The 14,204-nt window shown below is 43.1% G+C and overlaps 1 protein-coding gene and 2 long non-coding RNA genes across 17 annotated transcripts in view; 2 read left to right on the top strand and 1 right to left on the bottom strand.

Moving 5' to 3' along the window:
• Positions 1 to 14,204, bottom strand: part of LOC110970697 (NACHT, LRR and PYD domains-containing protein 12-like) — a 274,641-nt gene that overhangs the window by 173,615 nt on the left and 86,822 nt on the right. For 3 of the 15 annotated variants that reach the window (XM_051952560.1, XM_051952562.1, XM_051952561.1), the window contains exon 9: positions 10,596 to 10,769. The exons of the other annotated variants lie outside the window; for them this stretch is intronic. In XM_051952560.1, coding sequence (XP_051808520.1) covers positions 10,596 to 10,769 — 174 coding nt within the window. The remainder of the gene's footprint in view (positions 1 to 10,595; positions 10,770 to 14,204) is intronic. 15 annotated transcript variants of the gene reach the window in all.
• The window catches only part of LOC127535223 (uncharacterized), a 133,962-nt gene that overhangs the window by 50,106 nt on the left and 69,652 nt on the right, over positions 1 to 14,204 (top strand). The window lies entirely within an intron of this gene.
• The window catches only part of LOC127535221 (uncharacterized), an 86,758-nt gene that overhangs the window by 30,017 nt on the left and 42,537 nt on the right, over positions 1 to 14,204 (top strand). The gene's annotated exons all lie outside the window — the stretch shown is intronic.

The following is a 14,204-nucleotide window of genomic DNA, read 5'->3' as shown; positions in this document are numbered from 1 at the left end:
TATATGCACTGTGTGCTTTCTGTGTGCTGCAATCTCTGTCTTATTCAGTGTTCTATTGCTGCTGTACAATGGTAATTTCCCAGCTGTGGGATTAATAAAGGCTTAATCTATCTATCTATTTATCTATCTATCTAAACTGGAAATGATCAGACCAGAGCCACTGCTACACGACTATCTGAGCTGTTATCTGTGACCTGCTGTACGCTGAGCCCTGAAAACTGTCTGAAATATCAGTGTATAGTCATTTTTCTCTCACCTTCATCAGCTCTGGGTTGTCCTCAGAAAGGTCCGGCTCTGTGTCAGCTGTGTTTGGCTCCAGTTTAACGTCAGAGACACCTGATGGAAGAACACCAACAGCATCAGAAACCTGACTGGACACATGGAAGTATCTGCTGAGGAGTTGTCTTAAACCATCATATTTACTGGTTGTGCATCAGGATACATTAGGTTCAAAGGTAAACAGTGTGGTTGCAGGTCTCCCTCTGTTATTTCAGACCAAACTCTGTCCTTAGTGAAGCCACACAGTGTGTCTGTAGGCCTGCTACCTGATTGGGTAGGTAGGGGTCTGTGGTAAGTTTGTGTCTGGGGTCCATGCTCATGATAATCCATGCTTCAGGCCTGTTCTTTTCCCATCATCCTCCACCTGTCCACCAGATGACCTCACACCCTCCCACCTGACCCCCACATCCATCCACTCTTCTTCACGTTCCCATTACATCTTCAGCTGCCGACACAATGAGCCGCTAATGATCTCATCAGAGCTACAGATGTTCATGCTCTTATTCCAGTCACATATAGTTGTAAACAAAAGTTTTCAGACACTTGCAAAGACCTCAGACTGGAGTTTCCAATTATTCCTTTAATTCTTTTGTGATGATGAAGTCATTGAATCACATGAAACTTTGTCACAAAAAATAACATATTTTTTGGTTCTTTCAAAGACTGATTCAAGTTTTTCTGTAAATATGACTAAATCTGCTGACTCAAAGATACAAATACAACACCTTGAATTATCAGTGCTGATGTAGAAAATTGGGTTAATCAAATTTTCTTACTAATTTCTCTGGAGTATTGACAGCTGATGAGCAAATTTCAACAGGGATAGGGAACATTAGATGCAGCCACAAACATCATAGTGGTAGAGTCTGCTCTGCTCAGGACTGAAAAAGCAAATCATTGACGTGAACAAGTCAGAAATTCACTTGGAGCCATTATGAAGCAGCTTCAGATCCAGAATCATCTGTTTGTCAGAATAAAGTTCATGGTCCAGTTGTGCTACTGCCACCATCAGGAAGAAAACACAAACTACCATCTGCTGCTGAGAGACCATTGGTCAGGATGGTCAAGAGTCAACCAAGAACCATCAGAAAGCAGGTCCGAATGGATGAGAAGCTGCTGGAACACAGCTGTCAGTGTCTACAGGGTTCTAGAGGATCCATGAAGAAGGAAGTTCTTCCTCTAGAAGCAGAACCTTAAAGCTCCACTCAAGTCTACTGCTGATCACATGGACAAAGAAAAGACCTTCTGGAGGAAAGTTCTGTGGTCAGATGGAAGAAAAACTGAGCAGAAATATGTTTGGAGAAAGGAAGGTGAGGCCTTTAACCCCAAGAACACCAAACCTAAACTCAGGCATGGAGTTGGCAGTATCATGCTCTGGGGCTTTCGAGAAGAGCTTCTGGACCAGTTTCAGACTGTATGTTGGACTGGTTCTGACTGGTTTAGGTTTAATTTTGGTCCTGGTTTTTGACCTTTGTAGGACTGGTTTCAGACTGTCTTGGTCAGGTCTTTTTTTACCTCAAGAACACCAAACCTACCATCAAGCATGGAGGTGGCAGTATCATGCTCTGTGGAACTGGAGCTTTACACAAAGTAAATGGAATAATGAAAAAGGAGGATCACCTCCACATTCTTCAGGAAAACCTAAAACCATCAGCACAAGGTTGATCTTGGTCACAGTTGGATGTTTCAACAAGACAATGAGTCCAAACACACATCAGACGTGGTAAAGAAATGGTTCCATCAGGCTGGAATGAAGGTTCTAGACTGGTCTCCCAAGTCCTGACACAAACCCATCAAGAACCTGTGGACTGATGAAGAAACCAGTCTGAATCAGAAAGACAACTAATTTAGTTGAACTGAACCAATTCTGTCCAGAGGAGTCAAACATAAACCAGAAGATTGTGGACAGAAACCAAAAGCACCTAATTGATGTGAAAATGGACAATATTAGCAATAATAGCATTTCTGTATGTATATTTTTGATCTAGCAGTTGTTGTCATATTTCCAGCAAACCTCCAATCGATCTTTCACGAATCTAAATGCAGTCCTGTTTTTCTTTTTGGCAAAGACACGTGCTTCAAGGATTCCATCATTGAAAATTCAGAGTTCTCGGAGTTATTGGAAAGTCAAGACTATCATGATATACATGGTCTTTACAGATGTATGTAAACGTGTGTTCCAGCTGCAGGACCATAGTTTAATCAGCTGTGTTATCTTTTCTTTCATGTAGCTCTGCTTAATCATGACAACATATGATGTTGATCATCACAACAGAGGAGACAACACAATAATTCAGTGCCCTTCAGAAAGTCATTTAAGATGGGCTAAAACTTTTTCAGCACGTGCAGATTTATTATAGAAGTATTATTGTGATGAAAGGAGCACTTGATCATTTAATTTTATTGAGGACTTTGTACTCACAGGTTTTGTTTCTGGACGTTTTAAACACTCTGTTGTCGAATCTGCAGCAAAAAGCACATAAACAGGAAAGGAAAGTGAGAAATTATCAGATTTTGAGTTCGCTTTATTGAAAAGAACAGTGACAATTCCAAACAATCAGTCTCATCATGCTGAATATCAACTAATTCTGTTTCAGTTTAATGGGATAGTCTGCCAACTTGACACCACTTGACATGATTCGGTCAACCCCCCTTTATTTTGATTTAGAATCAACACAACTATTAATCAGCCAGGAACACCAATCAACATGAGTCTTTGCATGTCAAGTCAGTAACTTCAGACTTGATGTTTGTAAAATCTTTTCATTTGAAAATACAGAATACATTTTCCTGGAGATTGTTTGCAATCATTTCTAAAAATCTTCTTTTCCTTTCGGCTTTTCCCTTCAGGGGTCGCCACAGCCAATCAATTGCCTCCATCTAACCCTGTCTGCTGCATCCTCTTCTCTCACACCAACTACCTTCATGTCCTCTTTAACCACATCCATAAACCTCTTCTTTGGTCTTCCTCTCGGCCTCCTGCCTGGCAGTGGGAAACTCAGCATCCTTCTACCAATATATTCACTCTCTCTCCTCTGGACATGTCCGAACCATCTCAGTCTGGCCTCTCTGACTTTATCTCCAAAGCCTCTAACATGTGCTGTCCCTCTGATGGACTCATTCCTGATCCTATCCATCCTGGTCACTCCCAAAGAGAACCTCAGCATCTTCACTTCTGCTACCTCCAGCTCTGCCTCCTGTCTTTTCCTCAGGGACACTGTCTCCAGACCAAACAACATGGCTGGTCTCACCACAGTTTTGTAAACCTTTCCTTTCATTTTAGCTGAAACTCTTCTATCACACATCACACCTGACACTTTTCTCCAGCCGTTCCAGCCTGCCTGTACACACTTCTTCACCTCTTTTCCACACTCTCCATTGCTCTGGACTGTTGACCCTAAGTACTTAAAATCCTCCACCTTCTTGATCTCTTCTCCCTGTAACCTCACTCTTCCACTTGGGTCCCTCTCATTCACACACAGATACTCCGTCTTGCTGCGGCTAACCTTCATTCCTCTCCTTTCCAGGGCAAACCTCCACGCCTCTAGCTTCTCCTCCACCTGTTCCCTGCTCTCACTACAGATCACAATGTCATCTGCAAACATCATAGTCCATGGAGACTCCTGTCTAACCTCGTCTGTCATCCTGTCCATCACCATAGCAAACAAGAAGGGGCTCAGAGCTGATCCCTGATGTACTCCCACCTCCACCTTGACCTCCTCTGTTACTCCTACAGCACACCTCACCACTGTCTTACAGTCCTCATACATGTCCTGCACCACTCTAACATACTTCTCTGCCACTCCAGACTTCCTCATACAAAACCACAGTTCCTCTCTGGGCACCCTGTCAGAAGCTTTCTCCAGATCTACAAAGACACAATGCAGCTCCTTCTGACCTTCTCTGTACTTCTCTATCAACATCCTCAAAGCAAATATTGCATCTGTTGTACTCTTTCTTGGCATGAAACCATACTGCTGCTCACAGATGTTCACCTCTGCCCTTAGTCTAGCTTCAACTACTCTTCCCCATAGCTTCATCGTGTGGCTCATCAGCTTTATTCCTCTGTAGTTGCCACAACTCTGCACATCTCCCTTGTTCTTAAAGATGGGCACCAGCACACTTCTCCTCCATTCCTCGGGCATCTTCTCACTATCTAAGATCCTGTTGAACAACCCAGTCAGAAACTCTACTGCTACCTCTCCGAGACACTTCCATACCTCCACAGGTATATCATCAGGACCAAGTGCCTTTCCACTCTTCATCCTCTTCAATGCCCTCCTCACTTCATCCTTACTAATCTTTGCTACTTCCTGGTCCACAACAGGCACCTCTTCTACTCTTCGTTCTCTCTCATTTTCCTCATTCATCAACTCTTCAAAGTACTCTTTCCATCTTCCCATCACACTATTGGCACCTGTCAACACACTTCCATCCTTATCCTTTATCACCCTAACCTGCTGCACGTCCTTCCCATCTCTGTCTCTCTGCCTTGCCAACCTGTACAGGTCAGTCTCTCCCTCCTTACTGTCCAACCTAGCATACAAGTCATCGTAAGCCCCTTGTTTGGCCTTTGCCACCTCTACTTTCACCTTACGCTGCATCTCCCTGTACTCCTGTCTATTCTCTTCAGTCCTCTCAGTGTCCCACTTATTCTTAGCTAACCTCTTTCTCTGGATCCACTCCTGCACCTCCTCATTCCACCACCAAGTCTCTTTATCTCCTTTCCTTCCAGATGACACACCAAGTACTCTCCGACCTGTCTCCCTGATCACATTTGCTGTAGATGTCCAGTCATCTGGAAGCACCTCCTGACCATCCAAAGCCTGTCTCAACTCTTTCCTGAAAGTCATACAACACTCTTCCTTTTTCAGCTTCCACCATTTGGTCCTCTGCTCTGCCTTTGCCCTCTTCATCTTCTTCACCACCAGGGTCATCCTACACACCACCATCCTATGCTGTCTGACTACACTCTCACCTACCACTACTTTGCAGTCACTGATCTCCTTCAGATTACACCGTTTACACAAGATGTAGTCTACCTGTGTGCTCCTACCTCCACTCTTATAGGTCACCCTATGTTCCTGCCTCTTCTGGAAGAAATTATTCACTACAGCCATTTCCATCCTTTTTGCAAAGTCAACCACCATCTGTCCTTCTGCGTTCCTCTCCTGGATACCAAACCTGCCCATGACCTCCTCATCATCTCTGTTTCCTGCACCAACATGTCCATTGAACTCTGCACCAATGACAACTCTCTCACTTCTAGGGATGCTCTGCATCACTTCATCAAGGTCCAACCAGAATTTCTGCTTCTCCTCCAGCTCACATCCTACCTGTGGAGCATACCCACTAACAACATTGAACATCACACCTTCGATTTCTAGCTTCAGGCTCATCACTCGATCTGACACTCTTTTTACCTCCAGGACATTCCTAACAAACTCCTCCTTCAAGATAACTCCTACTCCATTTCTCTTCATATCTACACCATGGTAGAATAACTTGAACCCTGCTCCTAAACTTCTAGCTTTACTACCTTTCCACCTGGTCTCCTGGACACACAGTATGTCCACCTTCCTCCTCTGCATTATGTCAACCAGCTCTCCATCTTTTCCTGTCATAATTCCAACATTCAAAGTCCCTACTCTCAGTCCTAGACTCTTGGAGTTCCTCTTCTCTCTCTTCCTATGAACACTCCTTCCTCCCCTCCTTCTTCGACCAACAGTCGTCCATTTTCCACCGGCACCCTGTAGGTCGACAGCACCGATGGTGGTCGTTGTTAACCCGGGCCTCGACCGATCCGGTATGGAAGTCATACATTTGATTCGCATGTTTGATTTGGCCAAAGTTTTACGTCGGATGCCCTTCCTGACACAACCCTCTGTATTTATCCAGGCTTGGGACCGGCACAATAAGACACTGGCTTGTGTCCCCTTGCGGCTACGTTCCCCTTGCGGATACAATCATTTCTAAAAATGATGCAAAAAATAAACTCCTTACTTGTGGAACATCTACTTATTGACAGAAGCTACAATTTTACGATTTTTCACGTCAGTCAGGAAGAGAAGGACTGAATCAGAGAAGGAGAACGTTCTACTTTCACAACCACAATGACTACAGCAGAATCTGCCCTGCTGGCCGGAGGAGCATCAGTTCAGCCCAGTTATCATCAAGAACTCACACAAATGCCTCCACATAACATTTCACTGGAACACTCTCAGGAAATGGTTCTCTGTGCATCTGGAGCTCTGCCATGTCTGTGCTGGTGTGGTGCTCCGTCTATCTGCTGCAGCTAATCTGCTCACCTCACACTCATCCAGCAGGGCAGACTCAGCCGTGGATCTACTCACAGCTCTTCCCTACACTAATTTCACCAACAGGCTCCAGTCTGTCAGCCTCCACCAGCCTTATGCTACCAATAACCCACCTAGCTCCATCACCTGTGCTGTTTTAAGCCATCCTACGTCATCCCCTAACAAACCGTCTGGATACACTCATCACTTCTACTCCATGTCCTGTCCTCTCTCACCACAATCTGACCCTCTCCAGCCAACCTTTGTCCTCTTTGAAATCCCTTTCCTTCCTGAACCTGCTGAACATCGATGAATTTTGTGAGAAAAAATGTTAGAGACATGCACCAACACACTTCATCTGAATGGAGGTGAGACTTTAACCACCAGTTTAATTATTTGCAGCTGAAATTAGGGTCATGTGGAAGAATTTAAACATGATGTCTGACCTCAGAGTCTGCAGGCTGTAATCTGGACTCTCCAGAAGATCTAACAGATGTTTCACTGATGAATCCTTCAGCTTGTTCCTGCTCAGGTCCAGATGTTCCAGATGTGAGGGGTTGGACTTCAGAGCTGAGACCAGAGAATCACAGCTGATCTCTGACAAACCGCAGTCCTCCAAACTGAAAAAAGAATAAAAGATGTGAGTTGAGGAGACAAAGTTCCTGCTTGAAATCATTCAGAGTTTCATCATCAGTTCAGAGCTGCAGAAATCTGGATTTCTATGCATCAAGTCAATGTTGAATCTCCTTCATATCTTCTTTTCATACATGCAGCTTCATCAATGAAATCTGTTCATTTATTCTACCAGAGGAGAAGCTGCTGGACCACAGAGGACAAATACATTTGCTTCCAGGACAGAAAGGTGAAAAGCATCTAAAGGTTGAACAGCAGATAAAGCCACTGTCTTTATTCAGTCATCTTACAGCTCCAAATGCTGGAAAGGATGAAGGAGAGAGTTTGTGCCACTGGTGAGCTTCCAGTTAAAGTGTTGCAGTGATGTGACACACAACAGGTGCTGACAGGTGAGGAGAGTTCTTCTACTCACTGACTTCTATCAGCTCAGCACAGAGAACTTTAAGGACACTTTGGCTTTGACTCTGGACTGAGTCCAGACTTTATGACTCCCTACTACATTTAAAAAGAAAAACTCTGTGGATGATTCACAGCAGTCATTAAAAGTGATGAGAAAAAAGAAACATTCACCCAAAGATGAGAACTTTGAATCACCGAAAACATGATGTCTGACCTCAGAGTCTTTAGGATGCAGTCTGGACTCTCCAGAAAACCACACAGATGTTTCACTCCTGAATCCTTCAGCTTGTTCCTGCTCAGGTCCAGATGTCCCAGATGGGAGGGGTTGGACTTCAGAGCTGAGACCAGATAATCACAGCTGATCTCTGACAAACTGCAGCCTTCCAATCTGAGTAAAGAATAAAAGATGTGAGTTGAGGAGACAAAGTTCCTGCTTGAAATCATTCAGAGTTTCATCATGAGTTCAGAGCTGAAGAAGCTTCAGAAGGTCCAAGTTCAGAAAATGGAAACTCCAAGCAGCTGAAGCCAACAGGATGCAGCTTCAAACAGTCCAACAGAAGCAGTGAAGAAGAGCTCTCATTAACATTGATGACACCATGCTGCTGCTTCAATAAAGACGGAGTGACTGTAAATGACCTTATTTGTTTGTGTGTATTACCGATTTGGTTCATGTTTTACTAGAGTTACGAAATGATGCTTTTATTTTGAAGGATGAAAGATGTATTCCATAGCGACTGCTGCAAAGTCGAGAGACGTAAAAACGAGCGCCAACAGAAAAAGGAAAGGTGTGCGTCGCGGTAACGGCAAAGAAGGATTAATATAAGCTACTGGAGGTTCTTAGCACCTGGTTGAACAGGGAACAAGGTTAGTATTAAAGGTTTTGTTTTGTAAATGTGTTTAGTTATATTTCTCTGACTTTATGATTGGTACTTGGTAGCTTAGCTGCGTTTTAGCCACTCGAGGGTGCTAGCGCATTTTTGCTAAAAACCGTGCTTAGTCAGCAATTATAGATAAGGTAAAAGGATAAAGGAAACATACTGTTGGTTATTAATTGTATGATTTGGTTGTTTTCCTTGTAGCTCTTACGGAGTGTTTACATGCAAGGCTGAAATAAAGGTTGTGAACCATCAGTTTGAGAGACCATATATTCAACCGGGGATGCTACAGTAACTTCAGCTCTGAAACTCTGCAGCTCCACCAGTGGCTCCATCCACACAAACACATGCTGAGCAACAAACACAAAGAAAAACACTCGCACATTTATTTCACTTTCTGCTCACAGTCACACAAACACACAAGAAGGAAACGTGGACAAAATGAGGCTCCAGACTCTAAAATATCTTCATGTTCTGGAACCATGGAGACCTTTCCATCAGGACTCTACATTCACATCATTTCATTCTTCATCCATCTGTCATTGATGGTGGAAAGTGTTCATCACAGTTTTCAGAGGACCAGGTGACGTCTTCAAACTCTTTTCTCAAACACAAACATCTTCACTTTCTAATGACTCCAACCAGAGAAAAGAAGAAAATCAGCAGAACATCTTCCCGTTGCTCCTGATAAATGACTTCAACTCTTCATCAACTCTCACAACTTCTGCTGCTGGATTTTCTGCTCATTCAACAACTGATGGATCAGCTTCACCTTTCATCAGCAGATAAATCAAACGGCTGCATCTTGGATTTCAACATTTCACTTTCTGAACATCACATGACTTCATCCAAGTGTTGAACCAGCAGATGCTGAATATTAGTTTCTGTCTCTCAGGATGAAAAACTGTTTCAATTACAGCTCAAACTATCAGTCCACTATTTATGTCATGATCCGCCTGCTCCGGGGCGGTGACGCAATCAGCCTTATTATGAACGGCTGTGCGGAGTGTGCAGCTGACAGGAATTGTCAATCTCCGCAGCATATAAGCCTGCCTTCCTGCACATCTCTTTGCCGGTTCATTCACGTTTCACCCTCTCATCCTCTAAGACCATGACCACGACGCACTCTGCCAAACCCTGCACACCGTTCCCTGTTCCCGGCAAGCCATTACTGGACTCTATTTTCACTCTCGGACTGTTACCTGTTTCCCTGCCCCCCGCCACGTCTCTGCCTTGGCTCAGCTTGTTTTGCCCATCTTGCCACCCATCAGATTCTGGACTATACTCTGGACCATCTGTGAGTTTTCTCCCCGTATTTTAGTTTAGTTTGTTTGTTAGTTTATCTCGGCCTTCGGGTCCGCTCTTGGTTTAGTTTAGTTCATGTTCTTCTCCCTTGGTTTCCCTCCTGTCTCAATTATTAAGAGTTTTCTGTTAATTTCCTTGTTTGCATTAAATCATAATTTATTTCAACCACCTGTCCGTGCCTGCTGCTTGGGTTCACACTTCTGACTCGTGACAATTTGATGAGTCCATGGACAAAACATCAGAAACATTTCCATCATGGTTGGAGTCATTGATCCAGTAAAACACCAAACTGGTTCCAGTCTGTCCACTGTCAACACTTTCTGCTTTCTGTCACATTAAACTCAATATTTGTGCTTTTGGACTGTTGCTGGAACAAAACCAGACATTTGAAGACGTCACCTTCAACTCTGACAAAGTGGGATCAACAGTTTCCCTGTTTCTACCTTTTAGACTTTATTTACATCACTGACAGGAAAATAAAGCAGAAAATAATCCTGAGTTGCTGCCTGGTTTCAGTCTGAAGTGTAGAAAAGCATGAGGTCAGATCTGAGCTGAAGATCACGTGTGTCAGAGTTTCACAGTCAATTATTCACTGGAGGATTTTTCTGCTTTTATTCAGCTTTGAAATGTGCAGCTCAACATTTCTCTGCCACAGTCAAAGGACTAAAGCAGAGAAGAAGAAAACAGACATTCCCATGAAGATCCTCAGCGTGGATCAGTAGAACATCAGCCTGATGGCTGCAGTTTAGAGTCACCACAACTTTCCATCACATTCATCTCAGAGCACAAAGAAAACATGATGTCTGACCTCAGAGTCTTCAGGATGCAGTCTGGACTCTCCACAAAACCACTCAGATGTTTCACTCCTGAATCCAGCAGCTTGTTGTAGCTCAGGTCCAGATGTTTCAGATGGGAGGGGTTGGACTTCAGAGCTGAGACCAGAGAATCACAGCTGATCTCTGACAACCTGCAGCTCCACAATCTGAATGAAGAACAAAAGATGTGTATAAAATCACTGATGATCCATCAGATGTGTTCAGGTTCTGAATGTGCAGATCAACATTACTTTGTCCTCATCAATCAGCTTTTCTCTAAAAGCAGCACAGTGACTTTGTCCTTCTCTTATTGTGGATCATCATCATGTCAGCCTTCTACACACATCATCCACATGTCAGCACAACATTCATCCACCTATTCATGTCCACACATCAGTAACATCTGCTGACCTCAGTCCACTCTCTCATCAAAGGATCAACATCAAATCTCTTCATTCTTTCATTTATTCCATCACCTTCTTCTTCTTCTTCTTCTGTGGAAATCAGCTTGCTGGCTTTGTCTCCTTCACATCTTCCAGTGTGTCTTCAACAACAGTCACATGTCATCTGTACATTACAGAGGGATTCTGATTCCTGCTGTCCACACTGACTGTCCACTGCTCTCTTCCTAACACAACTCCACTGGAAGGAATCACTTCATCAGCTCAGCTCACACTAACATCAAGCTTCAGCTTCTGACTCACACTAATCAACTTCCACACTGTTGACAACTAAACTCCTCTTTGACTTCCTGAGGCTCCACTGCAGCTCAGCACAAACACTGTGGAAACACAAACATACTGACTGGATGTGTGGAAGTCACACTGCTGAAGCCTCACATCACTTTCACATCAGCTTTACATTCAGACACACAGCAGGACTGTGGATTCTGTCCTCCATCTGGAACTCTGCAGTCAGCTGATCAGGGGATTTATTCACACTTCAACAATCTCAAACATCTTCACACTGTTTTCAGGAAAATACTCTAAATTTAGCAACAAAAACTTCAAACTTCAGTCAAGGATTTAAACTGCATATATTGATAAACCATCAACAGTGAACTGACCTGAGAGTCTCCAGTTTACAGTTTGGACTCTGCAGTCCATCACAAAGATGCTTCACTTCAGAATCCTCCAGGTCGATTCCAGTCAGGTCCAGTTCTATCAGATGGGAGGGGTTGGACTTCAGAGCTGAGGCCACGACTTCATAGTGACTCTCTGAGAATCCACATTTAGAAAGTCTGTAATGAGACATAAATGAGAAAACATGTTGTTATGAGAGAGGACATTTTGTTTCCTTCAAAGGAAAACAATCTAAATAGGAAGAAAATATTTTGGGAAAAAAACTCAAAGTCAACAACAAAAGCAAAAAATAATACCTTTTACAGGTGGCGCGCTGCACAGGGAGGCTCAAATGTAATTTCATTGTATACGAAAATGTGCAATGACAATAAAGTTGATTCTGATTCTGATGCATTTGATAGCGGAGCATCTGGACTGGTCCTGTTGGACATTTACTTCTTCACATCAGTCACTTCAGCTCATCTTCTCTGACTGTTTGACATCAAACTGAATTCTCATCAGCCTCTCTCACACCTGCACACTTTGAATCTTTCTTTGCTTTCATCTGCAGATGGAGGACAGAAGATGGACTTCCATTCAGGCTTCCATACTGTCCACAGTCTGTCAGTGGGATCTGATCCCACGTCTGACTCCACAAAGTTCTCAGGAGAACATCTGGATCAGGAGAACATGTTCTGTCCTGTCTTTACTGGACTCAGGATATTGTGACTGAGTTGAGTTCAGTCAACAGTTCCAGTAGAAAGATGATGATGTCTCTGCTGTGGACCTGCTGCTGTCAGCTTCACCTCCATCACTCAACATTTACAGTCTGCTGTCAAACGCTACACAAACCAAACTGATCACACCTGAACACCATGAATATGAACATCAGGAAATATTCTCCTGTGATGACAGACCACTGAGTCAACTTTAGTCCTCAACGTTCTTTAGAGAGATTCTGAAAAACTTGTTGAGCACAGACACAAAGAACAAAGCAGTAAAGTTGAATTATTTCCACCATGATGTCTCACAAACATGTTATCAGGGTTTGTAGCGTTAAACACACAACTCTGAGCTTTGTGTCCATCACATCTCTGGAAACAGTCTGACTTCCAGCATTCTGCTCTGAAATATTCACACCTCTGAGCATTTCCTGATTCCACTCTTCTCTGCAGCAACAACACACAAAACACCAGAGTTTCTCTGTGAGGAAGTGAACATCAGGAAAGATGTCACATCTGGACTCTGGAACCACTTCCTTCTTTAGAACCAACAGCTGAGTTCAGATCAATAAAATGCTCCATGACTCAGTCCAACACACTTTGCAGCGTCAGTCTTTGTCTGATCAGTAGTTTATGGAGCCTCATGTCCAAGTTAACAAGCTTTAGATAGAAACTGTTGGACAAGAGACTCAATCATTGCACTGATCTCAGGATTATTCTCTACCTGAGAAACTAAATCACTGTTACAGCATCAATATCATCTCATCACTGTCACAGAAAGTTATGTTGGAATCTGTGCAATATTTAATCAATCCACAACATTTCAAAAACTACTTCTGAGCCTTTTAAATGGACAAAAACTGAATATTACATGTAAATCTGATAATAAACAGCAATGGAAAAGGAAAGGAAAAACAGAAATAATGTGAAATAAAAACTAAGAACTCAAACTAATTCAGATTCAGTTCACATCAGTGACAGCAAGAATTCCTTCAATCATTTCTGTCAGACTTCAGAAATGTTTGTTAATGACACAGATCTGATGTTAAACTCTGAAGAGGAGAGAAATAATCTGATTAAATCTGTCTGATTAGAAAAGATTTCAGAACCTCCTCATGTGATAATAACTTTAATGCTTCACTGAAAACTGTAAAATGTTTCCACATAAAGAACCTCTACAGTTCTTCATCACATCTGGACTCACCGAGCCTTTCTGCAGTTCCTCACAGCTGGAATCAGTCTCAGTTTTCCCTCATCTGATGTGTTGTACTTGTCAAGGTCGAACTCATCCAGAACCTCCTCTGACATCTGCAGCATGTAGGCCAGAGCTGAGCACTGGATCTCAGAGAGTTCCTTCTCTGATCTGTTCTCTGACTGCAGGAACTCTTGGATATCCTGATGTACTGAGAGATCCTTTATCTCCATCAGACAGTGGAAGATGTTGATGCTTCTGTCTGGAGATATTTTAGACCTGTGATTCTTTTTTTTATTCTTATTCTTCTTCAGGTTACTGATGACTCTCTGGATCATTTCTGGACGGTTCTCTATCTGACCCAGCAGACCTCCTAAGAGTCTCTGGTTGGACTCCAGACAGAGGCCATGAAGGAAACGAACAAACAGGTCCAGGTGACCATTTCTACTTTCGAAGGATTTTTCCATGACTCTGTCCAGGAAAATATTCAGGGATGATTTGAGATATTTTTTTCCCAGGAACTTCTCCAGAACCTCAGTCTTCCTGTTGGTGTAACAGTGGAACATGTAGACTGCAGCCAGAAACTCCTGAATGCTCAGATGAACAAAGCAGTAGACTGGTTTCTGG

Source organism: Acanthochromis polyacanthus, chromosome 8 (assembly GCF_021347895.1).
Source record: "Acanthochromis polyacanthus isolate Apoly-LR-REF ecotype Palm Island chromosome 8, KAUST_Apoly_ChrSc, whole genome shotgun sequence".
Classification (NCBI taxonomy): domain Eukaryota; kingdom Metazoa; phylum Chordata; class Actinopteri; family Pomacentridae; genus Acanthochromis; species Acanthochromis polyacanthus.
The sequence above is the reverse complement of the archived record's forward strand: the minus strand, read 5'-3'. Positions and strand labels throughout refer to the sequence as shown.